A 24,882-nucleotide genomic window follows, 5' to 3' on the forward strand; every position below is an offset into this window, starting at 1 on the left:
CTATGGCAAATACCTCCTGTTTGGAAACTTCAGACAAATAGGAAATCTTTTTTTTTTTTTTTAACTGAATGTGAAAAACAAGAATATCACTAAAAATGTCAAATGCCTGGATCATTTATAAATATTCAGATACTAAAACACACTGCATAAATCCACCTAAATGCACAAAAATGATGTTTTACATACTTATTTTTAAACATATAGCATAATTTCAGGATTGCTTCATTCTGCAAAGACTGAAAAAATCCTACACTATCACTGATGGACAGGAGGCTGGAAAATTAGGCACAGATTTTATTTTTTAGTTTTACTTTATAATAAGAAACTGGGCCACTAGAACTATGTAACTGAAGCTTGAGTGCGTGCACTGTAAGGCCCCTGCAGTCTTTTACAACTTTTCAGCGTACCGCTGTTGTGAACTGGGTTTGCACTCTGCCAGCAGAGCAGCTCTGACCCATGGAGAGCACTCCTTCAGATCAACACTGCCTCAGGCTTTACTGCTTTCTCCAAGAAGTCTTACATTTCAGGCATCAAGTTGAATTTCTTCTGGAGATGATTAACCCAAACCCATGACAGATTTTTTCCAAGATATCCAACTCCTTATGTTTATTTTATCCTGGCTCTTTTTGGATGTACTGGACACAAGTAACCTACTCATTTTACATGTTAAAGGGCTGGTGGAGAGCCATTAATTCCTTAAAATGAGAAAATATTTCAATGCGAGAGTTCTGTTGTGTGAGCTCAAACTAAATAATAAGAAACAAAGCCATAGAATTCTGATTTTAAAAGATAGATCCCCTTCCACACTACAGGTTTCTGTAATGCATTTTCATCACATTTCAGGACAGATCTCATATTCTCTGGAAATGCGTTATTCTGTCATTTTTGTCAGTGCTATATGGTTTAGAAACTGCTTCCCTAATGTGGCATACAAATTTAAAGCCTGGGAGATATGTAACAATTGCGTTTTACTGTAAACATGCCAATTGAGCTGGTAGAATTGCAACAAGGCCATATTTAGAACGTGGTTATTAATCCTTTTCAGATCACAGCTCAATAAAAGATGACTTAATTTAGAAATGGATGTTTACAAACAATGCTCTTCCAGGGGGTTGATGCCATTTATGTTTTTCCATTGAAAATAGCTAATTTCTAAAAGATAAAGCCAGCTAACACAAATCATTAGCTACAGTTCAATGTCTTTTTAAATGCTCTTACATAACAAAATATTTAAAGCACAGAAAAAGATGAATATTTGCATTCCACTCTCAGTACCTTCTCTTAACTCTAATGCAGATATTTAAAAACATCAGTGATTTGAATCAACATAAATTCTATTTAATTACCACATATACTTTTTCTTCAATGTATTCGTATTACGTAATATAGAAAATCTAAGAAACTACGTTGATCATTATGTAACAATATTTTAATGAGCTCACACAATTAACTCAAAGGTAACCTTGAATTACCACTTTCCAAAGTCTCAAGTTCACATTTTTAATTAGCACTAGTAATAATAATCTATAAGAATGTTTTGCAACATTTTTCACTTGAGACTACAAGGTGTTTCATAATTGTGAACTATCAGAAAGCTGGAAAATAGACGACTTTAAATGGATCCTTAATATTTATCTTCCAATCATACGACATAATCACAAGATCATTTTACCTCTTGTTCCAATATGAAAAATAAATGTTATTTCTACTGACAATTTAAAGAGAAATGAATAAATATTTCCATAATTAAAAGCCACCTGAGAAAGCATAATCTGTTCATTATCAAATTTGTATTGGTGAAATCTGTCTTAACATTATACCCGTTACATTTTCCTTAGTCGCCAATGAGCATAAAATGACAGGAAATACAGTACTGCCAATTAGAACTACAGGTTCCCAAACTACAGTAAACACATCTTGACAACATAGTTCAATACATTTTTAAAACAGTTAAACTTCCTGGCATTAGATGTTGCACACATTCCTGGGTGAAGTCAAGTTGTATTGTTTCCACTTCTTTGAAGTGTATGGTATAGATGTGCCACTGATGGATACGGATATAACCGGAAATAAATGTTTCTTATGTTCCAATAAATTACCTGATCTACATAATCAATTAGAACATAGTCTATGAAATTCTGTGAAACTAACCGAATCATATCAACATAATACTTGGACAGTTTGACTGGATTCTCAGCTGATCTACTGCATTGTTCTAAATTGCTCTACAGATTGGAATCCAGCTTCCTACTCAACTGAACAGAAATTATTGGTATAACCCACCAAAATTGTTACGGTAGATGGATTAAAGAGGACCTCAAAAGATACGTGCTATTCCCAAAGCTTGTAGCAAAACAACGTGCTAGGCCTCGGGGCCCCGTCTTTAGTTTTGAGCTGCTGTACTGGGACAAAGCACCCACGCTGTTGGTTGGAAAAGTAGTTATCCTTCCTCTGTGTAAATGAAATTACAGACCCTGTAATTACAGACCCACAGCTGGCAGGGATGTACATTCAGCCAGGACTAACTGAAACTTCCCAAGAAAAGAGAAGGAGTCAAGGATAGATTCTTCCTTCAATTCCTCATCTACTTGATCCATAATAGCCAAGACTATTTTATGTAAAATCAATGACTGAAATAGCCTCCAGGCAACAAGAGGAGAAGCAGTCACAAAGCTTTCTAAAAATATGCTTTGCTGCAAAATAGGAAATGATGAAAATTATCTATGTTCCTTGTAAAGTTTCCAAAATTTTGAGATCTTTGAAATGTCACCATCTACAAAACACAAAAACCCCTCCAAGAATGTTCGATCAAACAGTACGCAGGCATATTTTGTCTATCAACTAACTGGCACTAACTGGAAGTCAACAACCATACTGAAAGCATAACCCTATCACACCAAAAAAAGCAGTGTAATATACATAATCCCAGGAAATGTCCAGTAAATCGTAAGAAGGGAAAGTACATCAAGTCAGGCTCTCATCTGTCTCAGGCTTTTGATCAGGCTGTAGTTTCTTAAGAGAAGCAGTAAACACGTATTTACAGTTGCATATTCTGTAGTTTACTTTATAACCTACTGAAGTTAATGTCACAACATATAATTATGATTCAAAACTATTATTTATTTAAATAATAGTTTAAATGAATCTGTATTATACAATGACCACATGCATGAAATTAATTTTAAAGAAACTGAAACAGCATCTAGACAGAAAGCATTAGGATTACAAAATGCATGTTGATACCACAAATTACATCAGAGAGTAATTGTTCATAATTTACTCTCCTTTCAAAATATACAAATAAAAAAGCATAATTGCTATGCTTTTACTCACAGTAAAACTACTCACGGCATACTCACGGTATATACACATATATTCGTGTGTGCATACACACATGTATTGTATATATATGTTGACACATACACATATATAGACACACAAATATACACTAACATTTAATTACATTCCCATGGTTCATGCCTTCACATGTTGCTTGTATTTTTAAATGGTAAATTCCCGTCTGAGAGAACAATGTTTCCTCGTGCTGTTGATGAACCGTGTAACACAAAGGGGTTTGTCTCTGACTAACTTCTGTGTGCTACTGTGATACAATTGTGAAATGATGGTGCCCTGTGGGGATTTTTATAACATCAGTGAGTAAAACATGATGACTCTTCTAAAATTTAGTAAAAAATTATGATGTACACTCAAATGTGTTTTTCTGCAATGTGTATGTCAAATTAGAGATATGGGATAAAAGATATGCACAATAACTTTGCTGCATGATACAACTGTCAATATGATGCAGTAGCTTAGACGAGAAGGCAAACTATGGCCGAATACAACCTTTATCTCAGAAACACACAAGCATCAGACATCAAGCTCATTCCTTTTCACTCTTTATTTTTATACCTCTAATTTTTTTTATTCCTTTTTGCCTTATTTGTATTTTTAAACAGAAACTAAAGACACAATGAAGACGAAAGACATTCATCATACAGTTTAACTAGATTACCTCTTAAATATTCGCTACCATGATGTGTTCCAGTTTGAAAATCTAAAACTGTTCTAATTGTTTCACTTCCGAGGGCATCCCCTTTCAAAAGTAGTGATTCTGTTATTTAACAGATAACACATGTGTACTTGGCTGTCGATGCTATGGTTTCTCCCCCCATTTCCCAATTTAAAGAAATAAAGCAGGAATATTTAGAATGTGCCTTTTTTTTTTTTTTTTTTTTTTTAAGATTTAGTTAATAGTTTATGAAGGAGATGGATTGGAGTTAAGTTTTCTACCACAGCACTGACTACCAGCCTGTGAAGGTAGAAGGGCTTGAATGGAGGAAGTTTATTTCCACCAAACAATGGACTGGGTTCTCTCTTGACTTAAAATACAGTGTCCACAAGATTTATGGATACAGAGTGAAAACATTCCACCTTCTTGTTACAGAAAGAACTCCCATCGCAGAACAGACCCAAAGAAATCTATTCCAGGCAAAAGTGGAAGAAATGGTCAAAAGGTGAGAGAGGGGAAATGGGAAATAAGCTTTTCTGTGGATGAGGGAAGAAGTGACTGATAAGACAACTCTGTGAAATTATCATGCAGGTGCTTCGCTTTGTAGTAGATAACATGCAAAGCGTTATCAAATTCTAAATTTAGCAACTCTTAGTTCTGTCACATACACATAAATAAATGCTCTGTGCTGCGCTCTGGCTTCTAATGCATAACCTTGTGCTTTCTGCCCGTACCATCTGAAGTAGCAGTGCCACAGGTAGAAGCATAATTTTATACTCTGGTCAAGCAGAAGAGTATTGCTTGTCTTCTTGAAGGCTCAGCAGATTGCACGTAAGCACCCAATAAAAGATTGCTGAAAAAAATCTCATCTTATTAGCTGGCCAAAGGAGTACAATGGTCCTTGAAATGAAAGGTAAACAAGAGTGCCACTATAGTGCCTGTCTTTTGATAGCTAATCTGCTATGGTGCCTTCTCTCCGTGTATTCAAAAAGTAATTTCAGTAATATTTAGAACACGTATATTGGCTTTCCAAAACGAAGGGAAATGTCTCCAGGCAGGAACAGATAAACCAGTGGCAGGAAAGCTACGCTAAACCTACACTGACTTCAGGGTACTGAGCCTGGGATTAAGCTTATCTCTTTGACATGGCTTTGAACATTCACACTACTGCTTGTAGGCTCTGGGCATCCAGTGTTTTGCAGGCAGTCTGCATGTCCTATTTCTTCAGCATATGACACATTCCGGCATATAAGCATATGAAACATTGGGAACGCTGAGTCAGGCACAGTATATACAGACTCTCTATATTCTAAGTAAATTCAAGCTTGGATCCAAGGCAAATAATTGCACAAACATTTTTCCTCTTCAGAATTTACCGAGAATTGTTTCCAACCCAATTTGACCACAGGTTCATGAATGTGAGGTAAATTGGAACTTTTAATTTAAGCTAGATCAATTGACTGAATTGCAGTTCAGGTATACTCAGATTGATTGCACACCTGTCTCAGAAGGGTTCTAATTTCCATCCTCACTCAGTGAATTTTAATATAGTATTGTTATTTTTATTTTACTTTGTGGGATTGGGACCAAATCAGATAGCATATGGCTATGTCTTTGAGAAAAATAAAAAGACAGAGGTGACAACTTTCTAAGCACACTATTGAGTTGCAAAAGGAATCAAAACAGTCTAACAACAATGCCTCTGGAGATGCTTAGCTTCTTCCAACAAGGGTATTTAAAGTAGACTTGGCCTTATTCTAATTGTACTGAAACCAAGGAGAGTTTTAACATGAATTTCAAGTCATTTACACCTAAAAGTTTTAACAGGAGGCAGTTTATTTTTTGAGGCTAAACTTGCAGATAATTAACTAACCTTTAAATACTTTTGAAAAGACAATTTTATATTTACATGATGAAGATTCTTTCCTTGTCTTCTGCTGAATGATTGTTTTTTAGGGAATATTTATGAAATTACCTTCCTAAAAACATTTTAACAATCATCAAAAATTAATGGTTAGCTTGAGAAAAGGTGACAAGTGAAGAATTTGAGTGATATTTAATTTATAAAATTTTATTCTAGTGCTCTGTGTTTTATACCTCTGTGAAATGCTTTGATGTTTTTATGATGATTATTTTTATGATGAAGATTTAATAATAGTAACAAATAAATAAATTAGGCACCAGTTCTTTATGAATTAATCTCTAGGAGTGCCCCCCCCAATGAATTTAAATTGAAATGTTTCACTGCTGTAACTTGAGATACTCAGAAACAGATAAGAACTTTCAACTCCTGCCTTCTATTTGTGCATATTTTTTTACATTTCAAGGAGGCTTGCTTAAAAGACATTAGAAGACATATATGCTTATATGCATAGAGATAAAGTGAAATACTTGTTCATACCTTCAAAGTAACCAGCATTTATAGGCTGTGTCTTCCTTGGTGGTTTCAAATGGAGATGTTTATTTTCATTGTTTTTGAACAACGCCAGGCGCACAGCTGGGTCTAGACGAAAAGAACAAGTTAAAATCAAAGGTCAGACCTGGCTCAATCATTCCTTCAAGCAGTTTTTCACCTTTTAGCCACTTAATAAATGAAAATACTTTTAAAAGTAGGTTTTATATTCACAAAGGATTACACTTTCTAAAATAAAGCAACATAAATACATGTGTTACTGAGAACCAAGGTCACTATTTTGTAGGATTTTAAAACTGTTGATCTTTCAGCTAGCTCATCTCCAAATTAAAAATAAATTCTAAAGCATATACTTGCAGAAAATATTGAAAAACAAGTGTTTTTAAAGCTTAAAATTAGAGCAGAAATATTAACAGAATATATGCCATGCATTGCTCCTAAAAGATTTGGTTCATAATTATTCAGCAGTCTAAATCAAGTCATTTACACCTAAAAGTTTTAACAGGAGGCAGTTTATTTTTTGAGGCTAACCTTTGCAGATAATTAACTAACCTTCTTCCGTGTTCCATCCCTATTGAAATAAAAAATACTCCAAAAAATCTATAGACTCATCCATATGCCACAGTATGAAATCTTGATTAGTTTCATAACTATTATTTTAAAAACTTTGCAAAGAAGCAAAGATGAACACAGAACTGTCTATAAAGCTAGATAATATATGTTCCTAGACTAGAAAAAAAGTTTAACTAAATAATTAAATTTAATTAAATATATTAAAAACTGATTAATTAAAATTAGCTAAACTAATGCAAAACCCACACAAGTCAGGAAAGGTGATTTTCATGCATTATTTCTTATATGAAGGAAGAATTGATTGCTTGACATAAGAGGAAAGTAAGAATTTAAGGGAGACAGCGGGTTAGAAAGAATGTGAAAATTCTGTGCATGGTGATGAATAAACCAGTCAGTTATTAAAAAAACAAAAAAGGACTGAGAAGAATGTAGAAACAAAAGCAACTATATAATGATGAGCAAAAGCATATAGGGTTTTGTAGGTATGACACTGAGTGTGATGAGTAACAGAAAGCCAAAGGAAAAATCAAAGAAATATGTTTCACATGTTAAAAGAAGAAGAAAATAGCACGAGCAGACAAATACTCTCTCAGGAACATCTGAGAAACCATGAGGGAGAAGAGGATTGTCCACAAAGTTGACTACAAACTATCAGAAAAGAGTAGAAATTAATAAAAATAAAGAGGGAGAAAAGCAATAGAACTTAGCAAGACAGTAGATATGTCAAGGAAAGGATCTACATTTTCAGAAAGAATGTAAGTGGAGCAAAAATGAATACGTGAGACACGGCCAGAACAGATAGAGCAGGAAAACTGAGGAGATGGAAAGACTCGAAGAGAATTCAGACAGAATAAATTTACATAACTAATTATGTCTGATACTTTATTTTGAGCTTGTTACATGACCTTGCTGGTGTTTATTGAGAGAGTTTATAAAAGCATTTATAATATTGCAGCAAAGTAAGTAGCTTTTTTTTTTCGTTTCCTTATTTATGGAAATAAAGGATCAGAATGCCCTGTTAAGTCAGTCGGGAATTTCTTATGAAGTCTAACAGCAATTTATAAAGTTGATTTTGACTAGACCTTTATATTTGTAGTAGATGCTTCGGTTACAAAGTAATGGAATATAAAGGGATCCTTAGAGCTCCACTTTTTCTCAGAGAATGCTCTCTCGACACAAGCAAGATGACGCAGACATACTCTATCTTTGCCTTATAAGCCCTGAGAAGATCTCTAATGAGCTGTGGATATTTTAAGAGTTAACGCATTAGCGAAACAGATCAAAATGTGATGGTATTCTTGGTCAGCCCACACAGCAGCAGCATTTGGTTGACAGAATGTTATTAATGGTGCTAATCTCTCACAAAGCGGCAAACATGAGTAACAAAGGAAATGGAAAATATGGATGGAAGTAATTTAGGCCATGTCTTCTTCTCAAGGCAGAATCAGCAATACCTTACACCTTGTTATCTCAAATTGTCCAGAAGAACCTCTCTCATGTTGTTATATGATGATTATAGTTTCCAGATTAACCCAGAGGATGTCAGATTTAAAGTAATTTTAACCCACTTTTACTAACTAAAGTATAAATTCTATGAAACAACCCAAGAAGAATAATAAATAATTATTAGTTTCATTCATTTTAAAGGCAGATTATTAGAAAGATTCTAATAATGGGATCTTTATTTACAAACTGGATTACCACATTTGTAGATATTTTCACTGTGCATAGATGGACATAGTAGGCCTGTTCTGGCATGTGTCCCAACTCAAAAATAAATTTGTATTCTTCAGGGTAGCAAATGTTTGGGGCAGTAGATCACAGAAAGATCTGTGCTAAAAATATCTTGAAATAGTAATACTTTATATTTTAAAAGTTCTCTGTGAAATTTTAAGTAACAAAAAATAAGTTACAAAAAATATTTTAAGTAAAGTATGAATTACTGTTGTGCTTTCTATACTTGTAAATTTTTTTGTTATTACAACTTTTCCAACATCCAGCATTCAGTGTTGATATGATACAGTGTTGATAAAAAGACTTCTAACTTCTTCTAGCTTTATGCTGGTTACAAAACCAACCTATTTCTTCAATGGAAGATCAAGGACAAAGTAACAAAATTGATTAAAATCTCTCAAGACAAAATACAATTGAGGATTTCCAAACTATTTTTGATTAACTGAAAATAATTCCTGAAATAACACACTTTTTTCTTATGTGGGTCAATTGAAATTGTTCCAAAATGTTTTAAAAATGTCATCCTTCCTTAATCCAGCCTCCCACACAATTCTATGACAACTCCAACCAGTCCAAAGTTAAACTATACCAAGGACTTTTGGGTGAAGTCACATGAAAATATAAGTGCCAACCTAGATTTTTCAAGCATTTATTTGTGCACAATGATATCAGCAGTAAAAATGGTCCATGAACTGGGAAGCAAGGGAAATGATGGAAATTGTTCTTCTAAGAGATTTCTATCAGAAGATTTATCTTTGAGTCTTTGCAAAATAATTTAAATAATCTAGAGGGATTTAACACAGTGCCAGACTACTTGAATTTGTACCTACCTGGATCACCTCAACCATTGCCTACAGCAATTTTGTTATTAAAAATGAGTTCTTTTCTTTATCTAGTCCCAAATGTAGGCAATATTACCTAGATTACTTTATAATACTAGTGCTTTTCAGTCTCTGAGTGAGCTAGGGAAATGAACTTCATGTATGCTTTGATGACAAGCAATCAAATGTTTTAGATTTCACACAGAGAACTGTGAAAGAGTCCAATAGTTCAAAATCATACAAATATCTTCCTGGATTCTGGCACATTCATTTAAATGTGTCTTATTAGATGATGATCTGTGCTGGCAATCTGGGAACCAGGGAGGTAATTTAATGCACATTGCTTGGCTGACTCCAAATATAGAAGATAAGTTGGACAAACACAAGAAATGTTATAGAAACAATATGGAAGGAATAGTTACTGCCTGATCTGGCACCACATTTGCTAAACAACTTCTTGATAATATGCGAAACTGAAAAAATTAAATATTTGCCATTCATTTTTGTTGTGCAATATCTGTAATTAGAAAAACATAAACATATCTGTGCCAACTTTAAAGAGTTGATAAATCAAAGTAACACAGAGTGACAGATGCTTATCTATAAGATAACTCAATTTGTAAATTAATTTGGAAGAAAGACCACATTTTGTTCCGTAATTGAACAGCAATTAGAACTCCATGGCCGGAGTTCCCAGATGATAATGCTACACGGAATATGCAACAACAACAAAAGTAGCTTGCTTTCTGCTACTAAGAAATTATGGGTTAGTGGTCATTTATGTAATGTGTAACAAGGAATAATAAAATCCCCCAGATTTTTATTCCGACTGTTGTTAATTCAACAAATCAATGTTGTATAGTCAGATCATCCAGTTTGGGGTTGTGGGTTTTGAGGGGGGTGGACTGGTTTTTTTGTTTGTTTGTTTTACATCTTTTGGGGGTTTTTTTTGGTTTTTTTTGTTGTTTTTTTTTTAAATTAGTATTGCATTGCTGTCTTAAATTCTAAACTAGAAAATATTTGCTGACCTCTCTGAAATATCTTTATTATTTTGTACTGTTTCTAGGAGTCAAGGCCCACTCCAGCTTTTTTTTACCTTTTTTTTTTTTTTTTTTTACCTATGTGGCAGCAAGAATTACCAACTCATGCTGGCAGTCACTGACAAGAGAGCTTTCCTTTGGAGAGGAAATGGTTAAACAAGAAGTAATACACCAGTGTAAGAGAGACAAGCTGAAAGCAAGACAAGGCTTCCTGCCATCTTAAAAGAAAAAGAAGTTAGCTTTTAGATGCTAATAAAAAATCCACAGAAGGAAGAAAATTCAAAGTTAAGCAAGAAATTCTGTACTGCTGTGCCAAGACATCTTTAGGAAGCTAGGATTGTTATGAGTCATAGACGCTTAATTTTTAATTAGAATTTCTATAGAATTTTATGCACCCATGATAAACAGGAATATTTCTGACATTATGCCAGCTCTACTTGGCTGCAAAATTTCTGGTTTCTTGCCCACAGTTTTTTGTATTATCTTATTGTAGAGTAAAAATAGTTGAAGCAGACGCAGCCTACATTTGGTATTGTTAAAATACAGGCCACAACTTTATTTAACTACATAAACAAGCATACATAACTGTCGTGGATTAGGGCAAGACAGGCCTTAAGGCCGTTAGTTGGTGGGACTGGTCTACTGCAATATAGGCATTGCCTGAATCACTCCCTATGATAAGGTTATGCTACTTTAAGCTCTTCATTGTAATACAAACCACAGAATTCAGTGCACTTGCTAGAATTTTCCATATTTTTCTCACTACTGAGAAGGTATGTGGCCAGACATATGAGGTAAGATACTTCTCAGTTACTTCTACATATCTACAGTTTATCTGTACTTCATCCAGTCACTCCAGGTTTTGTGTCGAGGCAATGGAGAACTCTAAGTGCTTCTACAGTGAGATTCAAGTAGCTTGTTTTTGAATTACATTTTAGGAGGAAATTAATAGCATTTAAGGTGGCTATTTCTTTCCACAAAGGAATGCAGATGACTAGCTCAGATGTGGACTTCTGTAATCAACCAAATGAATCCCATCACTGTTCGACTAGAAGACGACAAATACTTTAGATGGAAAATGAAAAAGAATAAATTCCCACACCTGAGAATGTTAAGAATCCAAGCTCTTCGTGGCTGTCTAATCCAAGTTCCAATACAGCAGACGTCTTAACTATATTAGCTATATTAAAGAGCAATTCCAAAACTGTCTGAATGGAGGCTGATTTAACACCTTGCATTTGTGAACCTCAGGCCTAAGACAATGGAGTTTGATAGCATATGGAAGCAGACAGCATACTCTGACAGGCCATTTGCTTCTATGAAATCCATCAGTACCTTAGCATTATCTGCAACTGATAAGATCATTACCACAGAAGAGCTCAACAGGACATAAAAGATGTTTAGGATGATGCTGAAATCTTAGCATAAAAGCTATCAGCTTATTTGTTAATAGCTTATAATTTATTTCTATCTAGAATCTTTAGATGTTGTTGTTGCTTGGCTTTTTGTCATAACTTAAAAGTTTTGCTTTGAAGTCAGACGTGTAGTAGTAAATGGATATAACACGTAAAATTGCTTTTTTACACCTTATAGTTCACACTTTTAAGTGGATGCTGGGTACTTATTTTCTAGTGGGTAGGAATCTGTATCACTAAAAAAATTATTTTATTGTAGTTAGCATACCTTCAACTATTTTAGAACATAAAGCTAAAAAGAAAACAGTTGTATTTATAACACTGAGGACCTGGAAATTCAAAAGAAAGAACAGAAATAATAATACCAAAAATAAATCCTAGAAGATTTCATATGCAGCTTCAGTAAGTACAAGATGAGTGAAGCTCATTTCAGAGGAGATGAAGGTGATAGAATGCTAATTTCTATGGAACCATTAAAAGACAATGTTGACATCTACTTACTCAGATGAATTTCAATCTGCTTTTAAATATTAGAAGGAAAAAAGTCTCTTACGGAATTCCTGCTTAGCCAGAGTTAAATTCAGAGCAATGGCCTAAGACTGTGAACTCTCTCTCTCTTTAGTTATACTGGAATTGCTGTAAGTATTCTAGCATGAGCTGTACCACATAGAGATCCAAGAAAGACACTGGCAGCCTAATGGATCTGGTTACAGTTTCCTGATCTGGAGCTGGCTAGCCTCAGGAGAAGGTATATCTACCCTAATTTAAATGCTGTAAAGTCCCTCTCTTCAACCAGACTCTCAACGAGACTCTGACTTGCTCTCACCACTTCAGAGGAGGTAGCTGATGTAAAACACAATTATATATGTGGAGATTCTTCTCACATGGGGAACATTCCATCAGGATTACTTTTTAGTGCAATAGCTGAATTTTAGTCTATTTGGTCCTTACTGACCAAGGAAAAACTGGCTTTGTCAGTATGCTGTATAAGAAAGAATAGTTGGGTTGATAATCCTTATACTGAAAAAGGATTGCGTGTGCAATATTTTCAGTCATATTTCTTGATTCTGGAATTTATGCATTCTGCTTATCTGAAAGAAAGAGTATAATTTTAATGACTGTCAGAGAACTCTATACAGGAAAATTATATATACAGGTTATTTTTTGCTTGATGTAGTAGAAAGACAAAAAATTCCTATACGAGGTAGTGTCAAGAAGAGAAAATTTGAACCTATAAAAACATTGTGCAAGTGTTTTGTTAATTTTTTCAACATGAGTCATATACTTGGAGGATATTCCAAGAGATACATTAAAAAGCTCAATGCACATATACCATATTGAATAATCTGAACAAAGTGAATATAAACATATAAAAAAATCCATTACAACTACAACAAAAATAGGATACCAAACCTGATATGCTCAATCAGACATTTATGACTGGATCAATTACTAGTAACATAAAACAGAAAGCGTATGGAGAAAAGATGACATAAACTAGTAAGTTCTACTCATTAAAAAATTATATAAAGGTCACCAAATAGAACATATGTAAAAAACTCAGCTGCACACCAGATATTTACTAAGGTGGGTTTGTTTCTGGGTTTTTTTTTATGTAACATGGTAGAGCATCATGGGAAGCTATCAAGATTTAAATAGAATCACTTAAACCTCTTATCCATTTTTTCTCCTTTCCATAATAATAAAGCATAGTTTGATGATTACGTGCTGCTCTCTCCTTTTTTTTTAATTTTTTTTTTTTTAACTAGAGCTCCTTTTTGTCATATTTAGCTTTAGGCATGATATTTAAAGTAAAGAAATTATACAGAAAAACATTTTTCCTAACTTTATCAGTAGGCTAAATTATTTCCTTTCCAAGAGCCAAATGTCTTTCAATATTTTCAACACTTAATGCAGAAGAGATTTGCAAAGTTATACAAATTAACTGTAGCTTGTGATACAGTTAAAAAAAATAAAGCATAAGTAAAGGTACACATTCCAAAGACCATTTAGAGCTAGGTCCTATTGTCAACTAGGCTCTCACACATTTGTACGTTTCTTTTACTAGCAGTATTTTATTACAATTTTAATATTTTTATTAACATATCCATTAACATTTGCATTAGCATACCGTACTAACAGTAAACTATTCTAAGAAAGGTTCATTGACATATGAAGTATCTGAGAAGAATCAGAAGACAATTGCAGAGAAGGTGGGTAAGTGTTATCTATTTCCACAGTGAATATTTAATGCAAAAAAAATAATTTCATTTCATATGTATCAAACTGTCACTTTCATAAATTGTTCTTGTTTAAGTCAATAATTTCAACCTGAGATTCCCCCAAGAGAAAAATATAAGCACAAAATGCAGAAATACAAATTCCACATCTAGAAAAAGAGACACACGAAGAAAATGAAACAAAATTTCTGTTTATCATAGCTGTCAAATACTAAACTTAAAAATCCAGTAGAATGCTTTTTAGAATCTGAATATTTTATCATTAGAACAAATGGATTTCTCTACGGAGATTTAAACTGAGTTGTTTTTCCTGCGTCATACAACACCTTTATTCAAATTAATGTTTAATGTTGTGCAAGAAAACTTTTTAAAAGGGAAACACTATTTTGAGATTTAAGAATAGAAACATTACATCAATAGAACCATTTTTTAACTGTTGACTTACCTAAATTTTTATTACTGTATTTTTTGGGCTTCATTTTATGGGCCCTCTTCAGCATTAGCTGTGCAGTAGAAATATCCTTAAAACCCCTAGGGAAAGAGAAAAACTTACTAAATATTTCACATATATTATGTTACACCAGCTGCATATTATTTTCAAAAATAATACAAGTGTATAGAACCTCTTATGCATGGTATGAAACTTTCTGAATTGCACAGATAGATGCAATGCTTAACATTACATTATTGCAACTTGTTAAGATGGTTGCCCAGAACTTGTAAAAGTAATTACAATAATTTTTACTTTGGTAGAAAACAGAGATTCTCAAAAGGTGGAACTTAAAAAAAGCAAGCAACAACAGCCAACCTGTACCTGGAAGTCACTATGTAAGCTAAATAGGTTAACATACCATTCTTCTGAAATTTTCTCTTCTTTTTCAGACATGAATGAAAATTTCTTTTTTTCTTTCCAGTCAGAGAACTGTGACATTGTTCCTTTTCTTGATCTGAAAACAAAATATAAGAGCTGTACTGAAAGGTGGGTAAATAAGGAAGGCTCTTGAGTGACTATTTGGCAGCCTTTGTTATTCTGCAAGTTGTTTGTGCCTTTTAAAGGCACTTTTGAAGCTTGGAAACAATACAAAAAAATATATTTTAATGCTCCAGGAAGGCTTTATCTTGGAGAGTAATAAAAGTCTGCCATCAATTTGAAATGTTTACGTTTCAATTACTTGAAGCATATTTCAGTCCTTTCTCTCCAAAAGAATGCAGCTGTGTAAGAAATCCCTTTTAATCTTTATCTAGTCTTACAAATCTCTATTTCAACATCTATGTTATGATATATATTAAAAAATACAAGTTTTATAATTTACAGACAAACCTAGATTAATAAAAATACACATGTATGTCCTTATATTCTTAATTCTGGTAGTCAATGAAAAATAACAACTGAATTTAATATATTTGGTTTTAACAAGTAAATACATTTTAACTCCAGTAATATTACATTAACCAAAAGTAGCAAAAGCATCAGAAAACAGCTTCAAGTTCTCCCCCTTCTGATTTTTGTCAAATCCAAATGAACTAAATATAATGGAGAAAATATATTATTTAACTTACCTGCTATGAAAGTGGATATTTTCTGCTGAGTATGAATGTGGTCTGTTAACACACTGCCAAACTTCTTGCGGTGACAATGGCAAACAATTTGAATGTTCACTGGAATTTGAAGGCCTAGAATACTTCTAAGTAAGAGAAAGAAAAAGAATGCAGTTGATAATTCCTGCAAGTTTGAGTTTTAAGTGTGCAGGTAAACCTGCACCAGGGTTTGCAGAGTGTATTAATATAACAGAAAGTATTCTTAATGGTGATATGCCCATTACAGACCTTACCTTCAACTAACTAAATAGGGCAAAAAGGTGACTTTAATAATACTTAATGTCCCCAAATATAATGAAGTACACATTTATAAGACTCCCTTCTTTTAATTGTAGGAAATAAAACATTAGTAATACTATTCTTGTAACAAGAAGAGAAAATCCTACCAAAACAAAAAGCTAAAACTTCAAAGTTTATCAAATAACTAGCAGACATTACAGTTCAATGACCTTTAGCTGTTCTGAAAACATTCAGCTGTTGTCATATAATGCAGATCTTAGTATTTTTAAAATAGTGTGTCAACTCGCAATTTTTAATCCATTGCCAAACGTACAGATGAAGCACATCATCTTTTTTTCTGCTACTGTGAAGTAAAGTGTTGAAATAAATCCAAAATAAAGAAAAAACTAAACAAATGAAAGAAAATCTAAAAGAAAAATTGCATCTGGAGATGAGGAGGAAGTCTGAGACTTCTAAAAGTAATTGTGTTTTTCATGTCAATAGATTGTCGTATTAATCACCCCAGAACAGCATATCCTTAAGGAATGAATAAAGACTGAAGAGTAAGAAGTTTCTGTGACATGTTACCTTTGGCCAGTGCAGCTGGTTTGAGAGCAGGAGTGTTTTTGAAGGGAAACGGGTGGAATCTAGAGCTAGCCATTCCTTCTCTAATGCAGCCTGCACGAATGAGTAAAGTCAAATAGTGCAGTGATATGATCAGTTTAGTTTTGATAACTTTTGCAAAGTCTCTTTTAAACTCTTACATACTGTTTCAAGTGTTTTCAAGTCGTATATCAGAACTGCCACCTGCAGAGCAATCACACTTAAAACACCTTTGGAGATGCTGTCTTGTACTGTTTTATTTTAAATAAAACAGATTAACAGTATTTGTGGGTTGTGAGTTTTTTCTGGGTTTTGGGGTTTGTTATGTGTTGTTTTTTTTAAATAAAATGCATCCCCTCCTTCTCAGATTCTTGTAATTTTATCCCAACGTTGTTAGTAAACCCAAGTTATTAAAAAAGACTGCCAAACTGAAAAAATACAGACCTAAGGTACTTAAAGGCCTAAAGCAAATGAACAGAACACGAACAGCTTTGTTTGCTGTTTTTGACTAATTCGAGTATTTTATATCAAGATGTAGGTGCCTAATTCTGTCAAACTTCCTTTTGTTGAGTTGAATAGTTTTCATTGAAATCTGGGGTTAAAATGTGAATGCTATATGTACTTATTCCTTCAGATAATCAATTTTACTTTTGATGTAAGGGAATAATTTGCAAACTAAAATAGTAGCTTGGAATGAAGAGGGGTGACAGAATTAGGTGCTAACTGATGTCTCTAGCACTTCAAGACAGAATTCAGTTTTCTTTCATAAAAAAACAAAATTCAGATTTTGTTTCAAACTCAACCTGTATATGACTTATTTTTCTTATACGTTCTTGAGTTTTTTGACCACGTGTTCTTTCAATATATTCTGATAAGTAAGAGAAGTAAATTACTCCCACACAGTAAGCAAATACCTCTGAAGAATTTGGCTTCTCTTACACAGGGCTCAGTCATTCAGGCTGTTCTTACTTCATCAGCAAAGAGCCTGGGGTTCATTCTTTTGAAAATGGCTCATTTATAACACTGGACTACCTTTCTCCCATTCAGAGAATATTTCAGATTGCACTGATTTCTGACCCTGAGAAATTATTCTAACTCTGGATACCTTACTGTGTAGCTTGTGTAAACAGGACTTTGCACAGGCTTTGCACATTGGTGAACAGAAGGTCTTCCAAGTCCTTTGAAATCCTTAGAGACAAAAGGGTCATATTCCAGCTATTTTGAAAAGGTTGCTTCAGGTACCGGTCGCATAACGTGTTGACTCTAAGACAAGTCCTTTCATTTATTAGGTAACTGTGAACAAGTACTGTTCTTCCATTCTGACCTAGCTTTTTAAAATAAATTTTCAACAAATTTTGACTTTATTTTCATGTCTTAAAACAGATGCATTTTTACATCTTTGATTCCTACTTTCTGGAATTCTCTATTCTTTGATTACAGTATGTTTTGGTTTTCATTCTTTTATTTAATGAATCCAGATAAATTCTATGCCCTCATTATTAACAGATACTGTCTCTTTACCACTCTTCCGCTTCTTACTTTTTCAATTCATGATATATCTACAACACTACACTTTTTACCACAGCTTCTCTTTCAGGTAGTTGTATATCTTAAGAAATCTATGTAAATAAACTGTAGAGGCATGCCACAAATGTTATATCGCAAATTACATTAAAAAATGTATCACATTCTTTATCTATTACATCTACCTACAACCCACTAACCTATCTCTCCTCAGTGATTACTCTTATGCTGATAAACACCGAATGGTTGATCGAAACAATTTTCATTTAAAAAAAAAGTCACAGTTAAAATCTATTCCAGAAGCAGATTGTGGTAAATCAAATCCCAAAGGCGATGACTTAAAGATGTGAAATTGGTACAATTCAGACACAGAACACCGACAAGCTCGTATCTCAGCAGAGACAAAGCTATGACATATTCAAGTTTTGCAGTTGCCTGAGGTCTATGGGTAGAACGGTTGAAATGAATAACTATGAAGAAGGGAGGAAATCTAACCAAAAATCGACAGTGAAATTAGACAGTATTCCTCCTTGTCCTCCTTGAATTTACTCTTCAATTGCACTATGCAAATCATATTTCTAGCTTTTCAGATGAGAGTTTTTGACTTATTTTCTAAGTGTGGGCATGCAATCCAGTCACAGGTGAAGTCAATGTTTGCAGAAGATGCGTCTTCAACTTTGCTGGTATACAAAGGTATATGAAAATAGCAAATTTCTGAAGTAATTTTTCCTCTATTTCTAAAAGAATCAATACATCTGAGAGAGAGGTAGATTTCCACTTTTTGTACAATTTAAGTGTCAAACAACTTAACTGGCATGTACAATGATGTGTCCATTAATTACCTGGGTACTGAAATGTCTTACATTACATTAGCAGTGATTATGATCCAAGCTCTACTGTCAGATTTCAGGGCAAGCTTGCGTACTAGCTATTTGAATTTTTACCTCTCTGATGAAATGGTTTGCGACAGGAATCAATAAAATCATGAAACATGAAAACTAACACTCCAAAGCTGTAGTCAATTTTTTCGAACAAGAATCACTTAAGCAGTACACTGATTGAATCCTTTTGCTTTATAGTTGTACCATAACCCAGATAAAGTTCTTTGCTCTTTGTATTTAGGTTGAAACTTTTCTCACAAATCTTTTCTTTGCCCAGTGTTTGCCATTCATTAATTTAATATTCTCCAGGGTTTTTTTATTTCTTTAATAGCCTATAAAATGTCTTTCAGTGTTCTAAGTGTTGAAAAGAAATATCAATGAAAATATAAAAGCATGATTCAAAGTTATGAATATGCAAGACAAAAAAAAAAAGATAAGTTATTTATCATTAAGCACATTTGGCACTCCTCTGAATGTGTATCAGATTATAAAAATATACCACACTGTCATTTGCTTTGGCCAACAAAAATAAACACATAACTGATTTTCAAATATATGCTCTTCCACTATATTATCCCTTGAGTTTTCGACAGTACTAAGTTCAAGAAACTTCCGTCCCTATCTTTCCCATAAACACAGTCCTAAACTATAATTAATGCAAAGTTTATGACAGATTTACCAATTCCGAAGGCTAAAAACTAGATCCATTTCTACTAAGAGAAAAAAAAAAAAGGGGACATGAATTACAAAGGTAATAAAATCATAACGTTTGATTGCATGGTCTACATAAACAATTATAGGCATACTATATTTATGTTTATTTCTAAAGCCAAATTAAGGAATTGATTTCATAAATACTGTGTAAACTAAATAGAGTTGATTTAACACACATCAGTTCATCTGAATATATATTTTATGCTTCTGTATCTTCCATACTTTATTTCCAGTGTTTGTTTCAAATCAATGAATGCATTGATTACTTCAAAAAAGATATGATATCATTCTTCAACAAGAAGAAGGTGTGAATATATTTGGTTTTGGGGTTTTCTTTCTGAATTTTAATAGTAAAACTTCCACAGTGATAGCTATTTCCATTTATCTATTAGGATCAAGAACTTCTTATCCTTATTCACAATGCATTTTTTTTACCCTTTGAGAGTCTAATCCTACAGGTTTTTTTTCTCCCCTTTAATTTTGTAGCTCATCAATGAACTTTGGAGGCTTAGGGATTCTTTTTCATGGCATATTATAGATACCGTTTCCATTTTGTTATTGCTTCATTTTTCAAATATTTATTCTATCCTTTCCTTTGCAAAATGTAATGACTATTTAACCATCAAACATTAAAATTCTGTGGTCTCAGAAACAGAATCCAATCCTACAACTACCAAAGTCAGTGAGAATGGTTCTACTAACTTTATGACTGAATGAGGTATTGAAAAGCAGAATTTTAATGCAGATGTTATTTATGCAATCTAATTCTAGGCATCTTTTACATGCTCTGGATTACATTCTGGAGCTATACATGTAATTTGGGCTGTCCTGAGTCGTATTTAAACCATGAACAAAAAGTGGCTCCCAAGATACAGCGTCAAACTGCCTACATCAATACTCTGTTTCCACAAGAGTTCAGTGGCAGAAGCCTATGGAAAGAATGAAAGAAGTTGGACGTGTTGAGGACAATCTTTCCCTTGGTATATTCTTTTAGACTTTGGAAATTGGTGGTTTAAGGACTTTCTGCGAACATCTAGGAAACGATTCCTCACCTTAAAACAGTAATCTAACTTCTTATGACAAATAGAGGCATCTAGTCAGTGTTGGCGACGTCATCGCTATGTCAATCCAGAAAGAACGCAAATAATTTACATTGCTCAGAGCATATAACTGCTGCAGTGGTGCAGATTAACTCCAAAAGGCCAACATGTTGGCTGCCATGGGAGCTGAAGCTACCTCAGGTTTCCACACATGGTGACCCTCAAAATCACAAGCTGAATCGCAATCTGACAAAACCATGAAACTATTGTTGAAAATTGGGGAGAACTAACTCTTTATACCTCTTTCCTTTTTTCTTTAATTTCCTCATTGTCTCATTCGCTGTTTGCAGGACAGCAATGGTTTAGCCCAAAAGATTGTTTTATCGATATTTATGTAGTGCTTTAATTTCTATGGTATCTTAAGATAAAAATAGTAAAATTACCCAACAGAATATAAACAAGCCGAAGATAATACCCAAAACTCACACTGAACTCAGTCATGACTGGTTCCTGAGCATTACAACAGAATAGAAGGAATGCGAGGGGAAAAAAAGCATCTCTTATTAAAAAAAATATTTCCAAATTACAATTTCATAGAAATAGTGTGTGGAATTCTTTGCTTTTAAAAAAAGATTCACACGCCAGTTCACCTGCCTGGTTTTGTCTAACCTTTTTTTTTGGACTTCTGCACCCCTTTGTGTCAGAATGTCCCTTCTTCAACCAGATTTTACAAAGTATCTGCCCTCTCTATATTAAAATTAGTTTTTAATAAGAATAATATGTAATAAGAGTAAATACATATATAAATAAACTAGAATGAATCTTTCCACTAGTTTTCTCTATAGAAAACAAGTTTAAATAAAGTTTTTCATGGTGGTGATGTCCTTGATTTTTACTTGCCTAGTTTTTAGTAAGCACATTTGAATAGTGCAGTTAAAGTCTAGTTCACTCCAAGAAAATAATAAAAAAAATAGTTTAAAACAAAAAGACAAGTGAAAGACAGTACTTTAATCCAAGGCAGAATGTTCAACAGCATTCTATGATTATTTCAAATAAGCTGACAAAATTTCTTTTTGGGCAATACATGTGACATGAAGAACCACTTTTCCTAGTGTTAGACATCCTGTAGGTTAAATAATGTCTCAGACTGGGAGCAGGCGTGGTCAGGAAGAAGGATCATACGCTGAAGGTTAACTCTGTGGATTCTCACAACAGGAAAGGGCATACCACAGCCAGCCATACTGTACTGTCTTTCATCTGGCAGAAAGCTGTAACTTTCTCCCTTGGTTCCTGGCAAACATATTTCACTCTGTGGGGTATTTCATTCAAATATAATGCTACTCCAGGACAGCGTCTTTCTTTTTTTTTTTTTAAACTAAACTTCATTTCTGCCAAGGACTAAGTGTTCTTTGCTAGAAATTTCTTCTCTAAAAGCATCAGTTTTGACAAACTTCTTAAGAAATCACAAATTTTTAGCTCTCATAGCTGATACAGAAGGACCAGATCACTTTTCTATGCTCTTCTATATATTGTTGATAGACTGTGATTGAAAACTTCCTTTGAAATTGAAGATCTGAATATTTTTGTGCATTTAGCCTTTTCTTTCATCCAGTCTTTTTAGGAATCAGATTACTCTACGGGTTAGGTTTCCTGAAAACTCAAGTTCATGTGTAAAGCTTCATTCAAGGTTAGGAAGTTGAATATCAGTTCAGACCCAGACTTTCTAAAAATCTTCCAAACCTAAGATAGTATCAAATATGAACATCCTTAACTGGACCATCTATTAGTTGCATTATTATACCATTTCCAATACCGCAAAAATTCACTCTAAGTTCTGGTACTTTAAAGCTGTTTGTAAGTGTATTGAACAACTTTATAAAAAACCTGTATACAGACTTTAATTAGACAGCTTAGTGGATACAGATTTTCTAGAAAATGGATCTCTGAACTGCGGGGAGTAGAAAAATAGTCTTTTTCTCTGGGTTTGTCTTTCGTGCTTTTTCACATATTTTATGTGGTGAAGATAAATAGGTTAGCACCCTAATAAAGGTTATTTTAACCTTTGGCAATGCTTCTTTTTCAACTCTGTCTTTATATAAGACAAGAGAATTAGGAAAGCAAGCTGGGCATGGCTGCATTCTTATGACTGCTAAAACCAAACAACATTTCAAGCCAAAAAAAAGTAGTGAGTATCATATGGATTCCAGAGAAACATCGCAATGATTAATTGACCCCAAGAGATTTTATAGACTTACAAAAGCTGGTTAATTATTGAAGTACATTCTTGTAGGAAAATTAGAAGACAAGCATAGTTGTGTAGTTGTCCATTTATAAGAAGGACATGTTGACAATTACTGGAAAAATCAGAACGTTACTGTTAAGAAAAACATTCAAGAAAATTTTACTGAGGAATGTCTACTCCAATTGTCATTTTTCCAAGCTGTTTAATAAGCTCAGAAAACTAACTGTTCTCTCAATTTTTTTATATATATATATAAAAATATATATAAAATATACGTACCTATGTGATTTCTCTAAATACATATGACTAAAATTATGGAAATAATTTATTTCAGAATATACAAAAGTAAATTAATAATGAAAATTTCAGGGACCCTAAAAGCTTTTGTTCACAAAAAAGGTTGAATGTATACACACATAATTAACTCTCCAAAAGTCTGAATCTTATTGTAGTTCATGTCAGTCATTCATGACCTATATGATCCAAACTTTTCTAGAAATGCATTTTTGTCTTAAGCCCGTCAGTGTTCAAAGGAAGCTCTGGGTCCTACATCTTTTTTTGAATACAGGAATAAAAAATACAGATGTGTAAACGGTAACATCAGCTTCAGAAGTTAGACATGGTTCAATTAAGCATCAGAAATGTATGCTTCAAAAATCTTTTGAGAAGTATACCCCTACCATCTCAATAAATATCAGTCTCCTGGCACCTTCAGGTCACCTCTCAAAATGGCTCTAAGACCCCAGATGCAGTCTTTCCCCATTAAAATGACAAGAATCCTCAGGTCTTCCCCTCTCTGATTCTGCCACACTACACAAACTTTAACTGTCCCTGTAAGCCTTTTTCCAAGTTCTTCTACCTCTGCGAAAAGAAACAAACAAAACTTTCAAGGGGCAATGAATTAAAAAAAACAACCACCAAACCACCAAGGGACCCCTTATCCCCACCCCTTAAATACTGTACATTCAAAGAATACACAATTTCAAAGGAAGATAACCCAAAATGTTCTATCAAGTTTGGGGAATGAACAATATAAACACAATAGAAAAGAAAGCTGTACTTCAGTTTGCAGTTTGTTAAAGGAATGAAAGTCAGGCGGAAGTACAGGGTAATAAAAATAAACTAGTCACAAGTTTACAGTCACCTGACCTTTACTATGTTTCAAAGTTCATGTCACATGAGAAATCTGATTCAATTTCAAGACTTTTTGTTTAAAAGTCCCTATTTCAGAAATAAGAACAAAAAAGTATTTGGAAGATAAAGAGCAAAGAAGGACTAAGTTGTAAGAACGTATTTTTTGAAACTGATGATACCAAATCTCTAATTACACTACAAACATTTAATTTTGAAGATATCTCACTTCTTCACTTTTAATGTACTCTCATCTTCACTTATAATGTACTCCTTATATGTACCTAGCACTAACTCTTCTATTTGAAACAGATCATGCACAAATGAATCTACAAGTTTAAATTTGTTGATGCATAACTGTAGTCTCAATACCTTAAATCTTTTGGGACCTGCACTGCTACTGTCTGGGAAATTCAAGAACTTCAGGAACTCATTCTTTGAGATGTTTTCCTGTTGTAAACTCAGATTTGTGAAATGATCAATAGCTTCTGCTATTAATTTTAAAGTATTTTCCATACAAAAAAAATGACTAGACCAAGTACCAGGAGATGGTTTTAACAGTATTTAGCATTTAGGATTCCTTAGCCCCCACCATTCAAGGATAAAATAGACATAAAGTTATGTAGTTTTGAGCTAAATTAAGCTTGTGTTATAGGATATGTTTTTTCCCCCTTTCTCTGT

General features: G+C 33.5%; 1 protein-coding gene across 1 annotated transcript in view; it reads right to left on the reverse strand.

Annotated features, from left to right (window-relative positions):
- Nucleotides 1-24,882, reverse strand: part of LRRIQ1 (leucine rich repeats and IQ motif containing 1) — a 110,197-nt gene that overhangs the window by 36,245 nt on the left and 49,070 nt on the right. Inside the window, exons 19-22 of the mRNA XM_063323949.1 lie at nucleotides 15,809-15,933; nucleotides 15,100-15,195; nucleotides 14,694-14,779; nucleotides 6,414-6,515 (exon numbers count right to left, since the gene is read on the reverse strand). Coding sequence (XP_063180019.1) covers nucleotides 6,414-6,515; nucleotides 14,694-14,779; nucleotides 15,100-15,195; nucleotides 15,809-15,933 — 409 coding nt within the window. The remainder of the gene's footprint in view (nucleotides 1-6,413; nucleotides 6,516-14,693; nucleotides 14,780-15,099; nucleotides 15,196-15,808; nucleotides 15,934-24,882) is intronic.

The sequence above is a fragment of the Chroicocephalus ridibundus genome, chromosome 1 (assembly GCF_963924245.1).
Source record: "Chroicocephalus ridibundus chromosome 1, bChrRid1.1, whole genome shotgun sequence".
NCBI lineage: Eukaryota > Metazoa > Chordata > Aves > Charadriiformes > Laridae > Chroicocephalus > Chroicocephalus ridibundus.